The sequence below is a fragment of the Vombatus ursinus genome, unplaced genomic scaffold, assembly GCF_900497805.2.
Source record: "Vombatus ursinus unplaced genomic scaffold, bare-nosed wombat genome assembly UNPS02010219.1, whole genome shotgun sequence".
NCBI classification, from domain to species: Eukaryota; Metazoa; Chordata; class Mammalia; order Diprotodontia; family Vombatidae; genus Vombatus; species Vombatus ursinus.
Window position 1 is genome coordinate 4,428,196 of NW_020949997.1, and position 15,191 is coordinate 4,443,386.

A 15,191-nucleotide genomic window follows, 5' to 3' on the forward strand; every position below is an offset into this window, starting at 1 on the left:
AGCATGCCACAGTGCACCATACCATGTTTCCCATTGTGCTTCCTCTCTCAAGTTTGTCTGTTTAGGTCAATGCCTTCTTTAGATACAATGCTACTGGATCTATTCCTATCTTAAATATATTTTTAAAACAAAATATATCCTTTACTTTGCTGTATTGCAGTCATGAGTCCTTTCCTATCACCTAATGATATAATAATTACCTTGTACTTCTATTTTTGCTTTGTTGTCTTTACTCTGTATTAGCATGTAGAAATTAGAGGTGACGAGTATTGAGTCCAAATAACTTACTTCTTGTTTTCACCTGAAAATTATTTGGTACATTGAGTTGCCTTATTCTTTATCATGTGTTTATAGTATTGTTTGGAACAGTTTTATTTAGGCATTTTTCTCCCTCTTCTCTTTGTATCCCAGAGTTTACTTTAAAGTCACCTTGATGAGATTGTCAAATCTTTTGCTAAATGCGTTGTTCCCAGTATTGATTAACTATATTCCATTCTTCGTCAGGAGCCATTGTGGCATCCTAGACCAAATATTCTTCTTTGACACCATTTATGTAGTCAGCTGTTCACTTCCCATATCATTCTTTCTCTTTCAGTTATGACCTTGAGCTTGAAGAGGTAAAAATACCACCTGCTTCCCTAAATCTTTCTGGTTTTTTATGTAGGACTTCCAAGGAAGGAAGGAAGGAAAGAAACAAGCATTTATTAAGCCCTTCCTGTGTTCCAGGCACTGTGAACACGCCAAAAGAAAGTCACCCAAGATCGTTTTTGCATTTTTTCCTGATGATGGCAGTTTTTTTCCTACATGAATCAGATGAAGCAGGTAGTGTTGGGTGGATTTGAGGAATCTTGGCAAGGTCTCTTCTGCGTTTGGATACTCACCCTGGGAAGACAGTACACCTCCTTGTCAGCCATGTTGGCTTCAGAAACAGCTGCTTCTCAATGTCTTAGTGGTGGGACGATCCATCTGTTTCTCCTGGGGGCGGTAACAGGATTTCTCCCACTTGCCAATGCTTCCTTAGTCTGGTGTGTCCCATAGGGCAGGGCTTCTTCAGAATGCTTATTTATAAACACCTTTTCATAAGGAGAGTCTCATATCAATTGTAGAGTTCTCCAGAGGCAAGGTTTACTTTCTTTTGTCTTTACATTCATGTCCTCCCCCTAAACCATTCCTTTTATTGATCAGAATCAGAACCAGAATATCACTTTCCCTGGGTAATAACATCTACCACTTTTTGAAGAATTTTTAAAGCTGTCTTACTTTGGCAGTTTAAAGCCAGCTGTCAGAAGATAAAGCACAGCTTAGTCAACTGTGTTGTCTCATAACTGAGTTTGGACCTAGGAGCTACGCACTCTCTCCTTTCCTTTGCTCTTTCCTCCTTTTGCCTGCTTCTCTCTGTGCCCTTCATTCTTTGCTACCTGTAGAACTTGGCTTTTATAATAATAGCTAACCAATGAAAACACGTCTGTCTTCTTGTCAGTTAATTGATCAGCTGTATGAGACTTTTCCTGAAGCCTCTCTGAAATTGCCTATGTCTACTTTGCATGGATTTTGTGTCTGCTTATATGTGTATGTGGTTTTCCCCTTAATAGATTATAAGTTGTTTAAGGGCAGAGGGAGTTTCATTTTTACTTAGTACCTGGCATATGGTAAGAGCTCAATAAATGCTTTTTGATTGATTGATCTTTGAATCGTCAGCTATTCTTAGTGGTCCAAGATTTCCCAGTCTTCCATGTTGCTAGGTACTTGAGGGTGCCTATATATTTCTGTCTCTTGGATGGTGGAGGTTTTAGTACATTTTAGTACAAAGGATGGTGAAATCAGTTTTTGTTTGCATAGGTTCTTAACTTGGGATCTGGGAAATTTTTTTCCTCATATATAAAATGGGAATAATAATAACTGCAGAATTTGCCTCATAGGGTTGTTGTGAGGATCAAATGAGATAATAAATGTAAAACATTGAAAAATTTAAAGCGCTGTAGAAATGTCAGTAGTTGTAAAAGTAATGGTATTCACCTTGGCTGTGATGAGAACTTAAATTGTCTGTAAACCATTAACCCTTGTGATCATTCTTTTCAAGATACCCTGGTTGTGAACATGATAACTTGATGTTTCCATTTTGCCTCAGGTGGGAAGATGCTTATATGGTAACATTCCCCAGGTGGTACCCCTCCGTATTTAATTCTGTGCTCTCATTCATCCCCTGTTTATCCTTAAAGAACTGTACAGGTCAGGGATGATTCTCTCAGCTTTATTGAGACTCAGAGAGGTAGGTGGCCTTCTTGGAAGATACAGTAAGCCAGTGTCATAAATGAGAACGAGATCTAGAAACCCAGACTTCCAGGCTAGAACTCATCATCACTTTGTCCTTGCCACCCAGTGCTTTGGGCTTTATTGATTGGGATAAACTGTAGAGCGTACATGTGGCAAAGAGTAAGCTGTTTCCATCTGGCACGGAGATGGATGTCCGCCAGTTCCCAGGTATCCTGTGGGATTGACCGTGCCTACAACCCCTTCGGATTTCATCTTCTCTTCTTTCCTGCATAGCATCTCGGACAGCTTGTGACCTGTGGAAGGAGAGTGGAGATGTGTCGGACAGTGGCAGCAGCACCACCAGTGGGCACTGGAGTGGAGGCAGTGGGATCTCCACTCCATCTCCTCCCCACCCTCAAGCAAGCCCCAAATATTCAGGCGAGGCCTTTGGCTCACCAAAAGCTGACAATGGTTTTGAGACAGACCCTGATCCTTTCCTGATGGATGAACCAGCCCCACGAAAGAGAAAGGTATTTTGTGTGTGTCTGTGTGTCTGTGAGAGAGAGAGAGAGAGATGGGCTAGAATTTTCTCCGTATTAAATTGGTCCTAGAGAAAAAGACATAACACAGATGGGCCTGGCATATATTAAGTATTGTTTGTCTTGGACAACCCTTCTTTGATTTTCAGATAATAAATCTTGTTTAAGTTTCCCATTTTTATTTCTCAGTTTTCTCTCCCCTTCTGCTTTAACTTTTTTAAAAAAAAATTATTTATTTTTAACAGTGATTTTTTAAAAATTTGAGTTCCAAATTCTCTCCTTCCTCCCTTCTCTCACCCCTCCCCTGCCCATTGAGAAGGCAAGAAGTGTAATATCAGTTATACGTGTGAAATCTTGCAGAAGATACTTTATCACCCTTTTGCTTTAATGCCAAAAGTTTCCTTAACCTTACAGCTTTCCTAGGACCCTCATCATCCTCTTCTCAGAGCCCTCATCTCCCTATGTGTATCCTCAGGCTCCTGCTCTTAAAGGCAAGGATGGATTGATTTTTTATATTTTTTCTCCAGTGCCTAGAAAGGTGCTTAAAACGTGCTTGTTGATTGATTTGTAGTCTTCACACTAATCTCTTCCTTATTGCTTATACACCTACATAGAGATTTCTAGTGGTTTTTTTTTTTTTTCCTCATAGCACCAACCATTGCACAAGCCTGTAGGGCGTATCTAGAGTCTGGGGCCCAAGCTTTTCAGTAAGCAGTGTTTATGACCCTAAAGAACCTGGTCTTGAAAAATGGAGGGGTAGATCAGTACTCTCTCTTAGGTGAGAAAGGGAGTGTAGGAAAAAGGAGTGTCCCCTAATGCCCAGGGTTTATTTTCTCCGCAGAATTCAGTGAAGGTGATGTACAAGTGTCTGTGGCCAAACTGTGGCAAAGTCCTGCGCTCCATTGTGGGTATCAAGAGACATGTCAAGACCCTCCACCTAGGGTAAGTCAAGGGGCAGGTGCCAGGCCTTCCCTTGGGCCTCATCTCTCAGGTGTTCCTTTTCCTACCTGGGGGTCCTTGTGGTTTCTCTATAGCCTTCTGCCCCAGGATGCTTTTGAGAAATTGGTACATCTGCCTTCTTCTGTCTCCTTCCCAGTCCATGCTAAGATTGATTTTTTATAAAGCTCTCCCTGCTCCTAGTGCCCCTTCTTGGAGACTGTCAGAAGCTATTTCCTTCAGTCTTAATGAGGAAAAAAAGAAGGAAATTTGCTGAGTGCCTGTATTATTTGTGCTGCCAGGGACCTCCCATGCATGTCTTTTCTTTCCTTGCTGAATTAACAGTTATTTTAATGGTCCCACTTTCTGAGTGGAGGGAGAGGAATTGCTTAGGTTTGGTAGCTCATAGCACAGGCTAGTTAAGCCCCATTAGCTGGGTTCTTTGCTGGCCCTTCCTGATGAAAACTGAGACTCTGTTGACTCTTAACACTTTTAGACCAGGGGAAACGGCCTGCAGGGAGAGCTGGGCCAGGCTGGATAGAGCTTCTCGTCGTGGTGGAAACCCACTCACAGCTCAGGCTGCCCAGGGCAGTTCTTTGTCAGGGCGTCAGATGAAGCCTGCGATGAAGAGAGATATTGTTTGTATTTTTCAGAAGAGGGGATTCCCCGAGTATCAGGAGAAACAATTCTTTTCTGATTCCTCTATTGGACCATAAGCTCTTTGAGAGCAGGGGCTGTTTTTGCTTAGCCCGGTGCCTGGCACACTTGCTGACTTGACTAATAGACTAGAGCAGTGTCATCTGACGGCATTAGGCTGGGAGAGAAGACGCCTGGTTTTCCTCTGGTTCTATCCCTAATTTGTTCTGTCACCCCAAGGATATTATTTCCCTTCCCTACCTCAGGCTTGCCTATTTTGTGAAAAGAGAAGAAGGCTCTTTCCCCACCCATGGTATTGTAGGGTTGGGTGACTGAAGGTGTGAAGATGGCTAGTTCCTTCCTAAGGGGGTCCCTTCCACCTTGGAAGTCAGTGTCGGGCCCATAGACATCCTTGGTTTGACCTTTGTGCTGCCAGTTTGGGATATTTTCTCACTCTTCTTGTAGACTGTCAAGCTTCTCTTTTCACTCTTCTGCTTCCATCCTCCTGGCAAACTACTGTGACTTTCCCAAGTCAGGAATGCAACTCTCTGCTATCTTAACTTGAATCCTTATGATACCTCCCATTTCTTCTTCCATTAGGGATAGTGTGGACTCTGACCAGTGGAAACGGGAAGAGGATTTCTACTACACAGAGGTGCAGATGAAGGAGGAAGCTGCTGCTCTGGCCATTGCTACTCCCACGACTGAGACAGTTCCCATCCAGAGTCTGACCAACCCACCCCTTGCCATCCTGCCACCACCCCTGCCCCAGGCAGAGTCGTTAGTCCTGGAACACCCTGTCTTGGAACCTTACTTGCCCACTGGTGCTCTCAGCAAGTCGGCCCCTGGCTCCTTTTGGCACATTCAGGCTGACCATGCATACCAGGTATGGAGAATCATAAACTTGGAGTGTTCCTAGGTTGCCTTGAGTGGCCCTGGGCGCCTGTGATAGCCATTGGCAGCTGGAAACCTGATTAATGTTTGGGCATTCTGATCTAGAGTCTAGTTGACTTAAGGTTTGACCTATTAGCCAAACTCCTAATCCTTTCCCATAAATAATTCTCCAGAACAATTCAAATTAGTTTATTCTCAAGGGAACCAGGTTGGACTGGGCTCCTGAGGAAGAAAAATTTCCTCACCACTGGGATTTATTTATGTAACAGGTAACATAAAACAGTAAATATAGTCAGGATCCCAGGGCAAATCTCTCTTCCCATTCCGTCTGTAGGGTGTACAGTAAACTCTCTATAATGCCAGTTCATCAGCTGACTTGGAGAAAAGTTGTAGACTTTGTCTAAACAGCCTCTGTAAAATAGGTGGGAAATATACAAAGCAGGGACGTGTTTCGTCATTTTTCAATGGTTCTAAATGTTCTAGTCCCTTGGGGTGGCCATGTCTGATTTGTTAGTATTGTCTTGTTTGTCCCTTAGCTGTGCTGGCAATACATGGTGGGGAGACCACAGATATATGCTGGATTTCAAGAAAGGAAAAGAAATCTATTGGCTTATTAGAATAAGTAAATACATATGAACAATCTGTCTTCCACACAGCTGCCAAATTGATGGTCCTAGTACAGTCATCTGACCATATTGTCGCTTATTCAGATACCTTTAGTGTTTCTGTCCTTACTGCTTTTATGATAAAATACAAACTTCTCACTCTGGTATTTAAAACTCTCCATAGTCTGGCTTCCTACTTTCCCAATTATTTCATTCACATTACTCCCCTTCACAAACTCTCTGAGTCCGTGAAGCTGGTCTGCTGGCTGTTCCCATCCACAATCTCCTGGCTCCTGCCTTGCTTTCGTTCGCCCAAGTGGTCCCTCGTGTCTTGAATGCGTTTCCTCTACTGTCTTAGCTTCCTTCCGAGCACAAGACACGTCACCTCGTATGGGAGGCGTTTCTTGAACTCTCCCTGTTATTAATAGTCTCTCCCTCGTGAAATTACTTTGTATTTACTTCTGTCTATGTAGAATGTTAGGTCGAGGATAGGGGACTGTTTCTTTTCTGTCTTTGTACTTCCACAGTGCCTTATTTTAGTAAGAGCTTAGTAAGTGCTTGGGTTGTTTTAAGTTTTTATTTAAAATATCTTTTGTTTTTGTATATCACCATAGTTTCCCTCAGTATTCCTCTGCCTGTTCCTCCCAAAGAGCCATCCCACATGGCAAATAGTGTATTTTAAAAGAGAAAAATAAGAGGAGAAAACTCAGCATAACTGATCAATACATTTAAAAAGTCTGAAAATATGTGCACTGTAAAATACCAAAGACCTCTCCCCTTTGTAGAGGGGAGTGGAACTATTTCCTCATTGAGCCATGCTTGTTCTTGATAATTTTGCAACATTCATTTTTAATTATTTTATAGTTTTTTCATTTGCATTGCTGTAATTACTGTGTATGTTGGTCTCTTGACTCTGCTAACTTCACTCTGCGTCAGTTCATGTAAATCTTTCCGCGCTTCTCTGTATTTATCACACACATCATTTCTTACAGCACAGGAATATTCCATTGCATTCATGTGCCATTCCCCAAATTTAACAGGCATTGACTTTGTTTACAATTCTTTGCTATCACACAGACACACAATAAAATGTTGCTATAGATATTTTAGTGTGTGTGGGGACATTCTTCTTCTCATTGCTCTCTTTAGGATGTAAGCCTCAGAACAGACTCTCTTGGGTAAAAGAATAAGAGCAAGGTATTTCTGACAACCAGGAGAATCGGAAGCCTGAAGAGGCAAATACTGCCATGAGTTTTTTCAGCTTTTGTTAAAACTCTTTCTTGCTTGAGGTCTGTGCTAATTTATAAAGCACAGCAGCCAGGTGGTGCAGTGGATAGAGTACTTGGCCTGGAGTCAGGAAGACCTTAAATCAAATTAGATCAAATTTGATCTTAAGACACTTACTAGCTGTGTGACCCTGGGCAAGTCACTTAACCCTGTTTACCTCAGTTTCCTCATCAATAAAATGATCTGGAGAAGGAAATAGCAAACCACTGTAGTATCTTTGCCATGAAAACCCCAAATGGGGTCACAGAGAGGTGGACCCAACTGAAAAACAACAACAATTTATAAAGCATTCTATGTGTCTTTTTGTCATTATAGAGGCAGCTGGTGGCTCAGTGGATGGAATGGTGGGCTTGGAGTTCAAATTTGGACTCAGACACTTGCTAGCTGTGTGACCCAGGGCAGACAGTAAACCTCTTCCTTCATTTTCTTAACTGTACAGTGGGGATGATGAGAGCACTTATCTTTCGGGGTTGATGTGACGATCAAATGAGATGATATTTGTGAAAGTGCTAAGTGCAGTGTCTGGCACATAGTAGACACAATGTAAATGCTTATTTCTTCCTTTTCCTTCCCTCCCCTTGTTAGCGACTTTCTGCTTTGTTCTAAGTGGCCATTCTCAGGAATAGGGGTTAACCTTCTGAGGGGAAGGCAAAGGAAGGGGAAAAAGTATTTATTAAGTGCCTGCTATGCACCAGACACTGCACTAAAGGCTTTACGAATATTATCTTACACAAATACCTGTAATCTATTTTTATAAAGTAGAAATATTAGCTACTATCAAGTTGTGTGACTAATTTTTAAAAATCCAGGACATGGACGTAGAAATGAGCATTGGAGCTAGCAAGGGGTCCCCTGAGGGACTCTGCACTTATTTCAAGGATGCTGCCATTGTTCATAGTATTTTTGGAGCCAGGTTTGGGAGTTGTCTTTGGAGCCTAATGCACATTCTTTTCAATTGTCTTAGTCTTAGTAAACATTTGTGTTTTGAAGACGGTTTTGCTTTTTTGAAAACAACCAAAAGTCATTGGAGCCAAGTTTGATGACTAAGATGAGTGACATCCTTCAGTGACTCTTGATGAGATTGGGACCGATTTCCTCATCTGTCAGTCAGGTCTTTATTAAGCGCCAGCTGTGTGCTAGGCACTCAGGATGCAAATACAATGAATGAAACAATCCCTGTTCACAAGGAACCCGTGTTCTCATGTAATCTGTAAACTGCTTCCGAAGACACTTTGTAAAGAGGAGTTGTGAGCAGTGGCCTGGATTGAGCCATTGCTGGATCAGTGTGTAACTTAGCAGCAACTAGAGCGCCAGACCTGGAGTTAGGAAGACCTGAATTCAAATCTGGCCTCAGACGCTTGTGATCTATGGCAAATCACATAACCTATGTCTGCCTCAGTTTCATCAACTATGAAATGGGAATAATCCTAGCACCTACCTCACAGAGTTGTTAGGAGGATCGTGCCTGTCACATAGTAGGCACTTAATAAATCCCTTCCTCCCTCTCAGGATCTCTGTCCAGTTAAAAGGACATTGGCCTTGCAGCCAGTGGATGTAAATGTGTGTATGACCTCAGACCGTAGCTAGCTGTGTGACCATGGTCCAATCTCCTATCCTTCTGAGCATCAGGTTCTTTCCCTCTAAAATGGAGGTCATCCTTGTGTAGCTTATACTTCATAGGGCTACTGTGCAAAAGGTACTTCGTTAATCCTAAAAAGCTATAGACACATGAGCTGGCAGTGGTAATGGGGGTTGGGAGGGGTGGTATGTTCAGATGTGTGAGTTCTATTTTTTTTTTCACATTACATTGTCAGACGACATATCTCCATATTGCTTGTAATATGAAAATTGATTGGAAATAACTGTTTTTAAAAACTTCTCAAGATCTAGCCTTTGCTAGATGAATCTGATTATTACACATATTTAACTTAATTATAATAATGTTAATTTTACTTTTTTCTCTTCTCTCAGGCACTGCCATCAATCCAGATCCCAGTATCTCCACACATATATACCAGCATTAGCTGGGCTGCTGCCACTTCTACTATCCCATCCCTTTCTCCGGTGAGTCCCGTTGTGGTTCTGCGGCAACTTTCAGATACCTGGAGAATGGGAGAGAGTGTGGTGATGTCTCAGGCACAGATAACACCTGCTCCTTGCTTCTGCAACATGACCTCCTAGAAAGATCACCCTGTCTCTCTGCCCAGTATTCATCCTCAGTGGAACCAGAGATTCTATAGGAGTGTATTGTTGAGAAAATTTTTAGATTAGATTTGGGATTAGTGAACTCCTTTGGCCCCGGACGACATCAGTGGAACTAAACTGGGCCTGTGGGTGCCAGTGGCTGACCTAAGTTGCAGGTGGCGACATGGCTAAATGTACCAAGAGGGTTGGAGTTGTTGGTAAATATGGAACACATTATGGTGCATCCCTCAGAAAAATGGTGAAGAAAGTAGAAAATTTAGGGTTAGGTATAAGGAGGGGAGAAGAAAGAAAGAAGAAAAAGGAAGTAGAAGGAGGAAGTTAGAAAAGAAAATAATGACTGACATTTATATAGTGTGTTAAAATTTGCAATGTGCTTTTTATTCATTTTTTCATTTGAGTCTCTTAACAACACTTGAGAAAAGAGACTGAAGGGAAAAAGTGGGTATATATGGCAAAGAAGAATAGAAGAGGGGCCCACCTCTTCCTCCACTCCCCACCAGAGTATGTTGCCTACAGGGGTGAAGAGGGAGAATACAATGGCACCTGTGCCATCCACTATCTAATTTAAGATTAAAATGCATCTTCTTAGTTGTTCATATTCATTTCCCTTGTCTGTAAGCACTCAACTCATTCCAGACACAAGATTCTAATCCTCTAGGGAAGGTTAGTACACATCAGCAAATCCTAAGAAGGTAGCTGGAAGAGAGATCAGTTTTGCCATATCTAAAATAAGGAAGTGAACCATTAAACAGTCTTTAGACAGCGCTTCAGGACCTAGCCAGTTCCAGTGATAGTAGAGGGCAGGCTCTCCCTCTGCCAATCTTTCTATCTGTTCAGTAGCACTTAAAGTAGGGCTCCTTAACCTCGGGACCTTGGATAGATATCAATGGGTCTGAATTTGGATGGGGGAAAAAATCGCATCTTTATTTTCACTATGACTCACTATGATTTTCACTGTGATTTCCTTTATAATCCAGTTATTTCCTTTTATGCATTTAAAAATATGTTCTGAGAACGGTTCCATTGGCCAGACTACCAAAGGGATCTATGATACACAAAGGGTTAAAAGCCCTTGGTTTAAAGGAATGCACCTCCTTTTCACTCATCTCACATTTGGTTCCACAAAATTCTGTTCCAGCTAATCCCTATTCATCTTGAATATCCTCTCTAAGGTAATTGTCTTTCATACCATACAAAGAGATAGTATTTAGTACCCAGGACATGGTGTGGGTTCAGTAAGTATTGCTTGTTGCTTGAGAGTGTTAGCTAGATATACATATTATTTTTATATCTTCCTTACCTGGTGTGCATCTTCCTTTTTCTTGTGTACAGGTCCGGAGCCGGTCACTAAGCTTCAGTGAACCCCAGCAGCCACCACCTACGTTGAAATCCCACCTGATTGTCACATCACCACCCCGATCACAGAGCAGCACCAGGTGAGACTCCTGTAGTGACCCACTCTTATTTCCTGCCATCTCAACTTTTGGAAGATTTTAGTATAGGTAGACTCTAGATTCACAGAAATAAAGTCAGTAATAGCCATTCTTCTGGAATACCCTACAGATGAAGGACCTGATTAAGATTTTAATGATGGGAGATTCTTTTTTAACACCTCCGCCACCCCCACCTTCATGCCTATCCTCCAGTTACCCTATTTAGATGGAATCTCCCAGCCATCTTGGTTTATCTTTTGAATTATCCCATTGCCTGACCTTTACTATTTCCTTTGGCCAGTCCCGCAGTTGGTCAATTAATGAATCAGCAGCCATTTCTTTTTTTTTCTTTTTTTTGGCTATGCAGTGGGGTTAAGTGACTTGCCCAGGGTCACACAGCTAATGAGTGTTATGGTTTTGAGGCTGGATTTGAACTCAGGTCCTTCTGACTCCAGGGCCAGTGTTCTATCCACTGCACCAACTAGCTGCTCCCAACAGGCATTTCTTAAGTGCCCACTGTGCATACTAGGTTAGGCACAAATACAGAGAATGAAACATTCCCTGTTCTCATGGTACTTGCATTCAAAAACATAAAAATACTTACAGCATCAATATTAAAAGAAAAGAAAACAAATATATACAAAGTAGTTTGTAAGTCGAGTCATCACGCATTTATTGGGGAGGGCACTCACTAGCAGTTGAGGGATTAGGAAAGGGTTCATGCAGATTATGGGCTTATGTTGCATCTGGATCACAAATGCCTGTTTTTTTCTACTCCCCTTTCTCTTATACAGGAAAGCCCGTGGAGAAGCCAAGAAGTGCCGTAAGGTATATGGCATTGAGCATCGGGACCAGTGGTGCACAGCCTGTCGGTGGAAAAAGGCCTGTCAGCGATTCCTGGATTGAACTTGTTGAACCTGCTCAACTTCTTACTTCACTGGTCCCAGAGCCCACCCCCCAGGTCCTGACCTGGTAGCCCAGAGGAGGAAGTGATGCAGCAGTGTCTCCTGAGCCTCCAGCAGTGACCTAACGATTCAGGTTCAGATTTTGAGTGTGGGATGTATTGGTCAAGGTTTAACTGGGTTTTTTTTCTTTCATTCTTTTTTTTTTTTGTAGGGATGCTTTATTTTGATTTTGGAAATACAAAGGAAATGAGAGAATTTTTCCTTCTTATTGGTCACAGAAAACAGGAGAAAGCCAGAGCCAATGATTTGTGTGCTCTGTAGTGACCCAGAGACCAAAGAATTATTTTCTTTTTTCCTTCTATTATTTTTCCCCCATCTGGGGCAAGTTCTTTTGATGCTCTTGGAAGGAGCAGCTCTCTAGGTATTGCTGCTGAGTTGGCAAATTCTCTCAGAATTCTTCCCAGAGGGACTGCTTGGTGCCCAGGAGAGGCAGAAGGAATTGTTTAAGAAGTGACTCCACTGGCCACATGAGGACAGGAGGTACTGATGCTGATAGAGATGGAAAGTCAAGAGAAAAGGGTGCTTGGGTATTTGACCAAGTGCATTCTTTGATCCATCCGACTTCAGGAGAAGGAAAGATTGATCCTTTTTCATCAAGCAGCATCCATGGAAGTGAAAGGACATTGTATCTTTTAGTAATACATTTGTTCAACCTATTTTAATCTGGGTTCTTCTAGATATTGGCTTTTACCCCCAGCCCATCTCATTTGGTTCTTGAAAGCCCAGCCTAATGGATTTTTAAGAGTCTCTAAACCAAGCTACACCAGAGGATAAAGTGACCTCCCACATTTCAAAGGGTGAATCAACGTAGCTTTGAGCATTTTAAGAGTTTTTTTTCCATTTCAGTGAGGAAATGCTGGAGGTTGTTACAGCCTCCCCAGAAACCTCTGCTGCCACCCATAGTGAAATCCTTTCATCCTTTACCCCTCTCATCATAGAAATATGTCGCATTAAAAACAACAACAAAAAAACCTCTTTGGGGTTTTTTTCTTGTGTTTTATCTTTCTAACCTCTTTTTCCCTTATTGGTCCTTAAGAGATCATAGTAGGTTCTTCAACCTCTCCCATTCTCATTGTGGACAGTCTTTCCCCTCCCAGCCCTCCCCCAGCTGCTGGAGGTGTGACTGGTTCTGGGAGGGTGGGGTTTGGGGGAGATTAGGTGAAGGGAATAAATGATGATAGGTGGCAACCTGGGAATGGAGAAGGAAGTTGAGGGGCCCCAAATTCTACTCTTGTCTAATTTGCCTCTCTGAGAAAGGATAGTTCTGATGTCCAGTGTGAGCATCCCATGAACTCCCAAGCTTAGACAGTGAAGTTCTAGATTTGTTATCTGTGCTTTGTCAAGGCCATTTGGAGGCATGGGGCCAGTCATGGCGTACCACCCTTGAAAATTACAAAGTCCCAGTTTCTAAAGCTGATGGCAAAGTAGGGTGGGATGTGGGGTAAAGGGAATTCTAAGAGATGTGGGATGAAAGTTGCAAGACTCATGTGAAGGCCATGTGGGATGGACCTAGGGACCACTGGAATATAAGTTCTGTAAAGGTCTTTGGGGACCAAAACGCTTAGCTGCAGTACCTTGCTTCTAGAGGTAGATGAGCAGAAATGGTGTATTTGTATCTAAGATTAGGCGTCAGGAACTTGGGTCACTCGGAGAGTCATCTGATAATGACTTGGCAGAGACATGGCCTGAGGGGGGCTAAAGAAATAAGGCACAATTCTTGTGTTCCTCTCAGTTCCTACCTTCCTTCTACTTTATGGCAGCCTATTTGACAAAGCCCAGATGACAGACATGCAGTGTTCTCTGGAGCCCATCTGAACAGGCCACTCAGTACCTAGTTGCCTTAGGAGGAAACCTGGATGTACATTATAGAAGGCTGAAACTCAGGGAACCACACCGAGCCACCTCAGCTGGGACCTTGTCAGAGCAGTGCCTGCCCCTGGGTTCTAGACTGAGTTCTCACATCCCTACAAACACCCAGCCACCAAAGTTCATACTAACTTAAGTGAGCTATCTGAAGGTGGGAGTTTTGGTTAAATTTTCTCCTAACAAAACAAAACTACGAATGTAGCCATAGCATGATAGATACCATGACTCATCCAAGCAAGCTGGACCGGGGTGATAAGGAGGGAGAGAGGAAATAAGAGAAAACTGCCTTACAGCAGTGCAGTATATTTTTGTAACTTTATAAAATGCTTCCAAGTTGGAATTCTTGTTCCTGGTCAAGCTAGAAACTAGGCCAGAGGAAAAAAAAAAGGCCGCTTTCTTCCTCCCATGTGTCTGTCCTGGGTCAGAACTGAATTTGAGTCCAGGATAAAACTTTACCTAACTTCCTTGCTTCTGTTTCCTCTGTGTATGAGAAGAAAGTCGTCCTTGCTTGTACCCTGATCATCTGTCAAATCCCCCTGAGGCAGAAGGACCATTCTGAGAAGTGAGAAGAGGTGGACCAACCTTCTCTTCTTCTGAGGGCAAAATGGTCACTAGGCCTCTCCTCCAAGATATCTTTGGTTTCAAAAAAAAAAAAAGTTGCTTCTCAGGGTCTGGAGAGTTATAGACTAGTTAGGTGTGAACATTTTCCCTTGGTGAGTTACCCTTCCAGTGATGTTGGTGCAGCACAACAAATGGGAGGCAAGAGAAGACACTCGTGGAACCCAAAGGATAAAAATCCAAATAATTTTCAGTTCAGCTCCTTCTTATGCTTCCTTTACTTCTTATTCCACTTTGGTGGTGGTGTGTCTCCCGCCCTTTCGTCCGTCACAGCTCCATTCTCTTGCTGTTGGGTTGGTTCTCAATGTTTGGTTTGTCCTTGAGATAAAAAAAAAATCTCCATTACTTCTCCTCTTTGGGGGTGGTTTGTGAGTTGATCAAGTCCAAAAAATCCTATTTGCTTCATCTGTGTCTCTTTCTCTCCACTTCTCAGCCTCTCCAGGTGATGGATTCTGATTGTTGGAAGACAGGGTAGAAGGAACACTTCTCAGTAGAAGGCTGCTCATCACTTTTTGAGTGTATGAGGTGTGACATGGAATAATGTTGCTTTTAAAAAAACAAAACTTAAATGTTCAAGTGAACTCCTCTTCAAAGGAGTTGCCCTAAGAGGTAATGCACTTATTCCAATGCCATTCAAAACATTTTTGGAACAAAATCCCCCCCCCCCCTTTTTTTTTGCAGGTCTTCAGAGCCTCCATTCTTTTGAATATTAGCAATGGTGATAAATCCTTTTAATTTGTGAAGTGTGTTCGATTTAAAAAACAAACAGACAAAAGGCATTAAGAACCACTCCTGGAAAAGAAATTGGGTTATCAGGCTAGGTGATACTATGTTTAAAAACAAGGTGTGATTATAAGGTAATGAAAGCGGAGAGAGAGAAAGAAAGAGAGTGTGGTTCCCATTAATGCTCTTTGGAGACAGTTCTTTTTGTCCTCACTCTTTTTTTTTTTAACT

At 42.3% G+C, this 15,191-nt stretch overlaps 1 protein-coding gene across 3 annotated transcripts in view; it reads left to right on the forward strand.

The window, feature by feature from the left end:
• ZNF395 (zinc finger protein 395) overlaps window positions 1-14,573 on the forward strand; it is a 73,977-nt gene extending 59,404 nt beyond the window's left edge. For all 3 annotated transcript variants that reach the window (XM_027853934.1, XM_027853935.1, XM_027853933.1), the window contains 6 exons: window positions 2,548-2,783; window positions 3,634-3,734; window positions 4,965-5,250; window positions 9,122-9,214; window positions 10,688-10,791; window positions 11,583-14,573. In XM_027853934.1, coding sequence (XP_027709735.1) covers window positions 2,548-2,783; window positions 3,634-3,734; window positions 4,965-5,250; window positions 9,122-9,214; window positions 10,688-10,791; window positions 11,583-11,694 — 932 coding nt within the window. In that variant the 3' untranslated portion in view covers window positions 11,695-14,573. The remainder of the gene's footprint in view (window positions 1-2,547; window positions 2,784-3,633; window positions 3,735-4,964; window positions 5,251-9,121; window positions 9,215-10,687; window positions 10,792-11,582) is intronic.
• The last annotated feature ends 618 nt before the right edge of the window (window positions 14,574-15,191 follow it).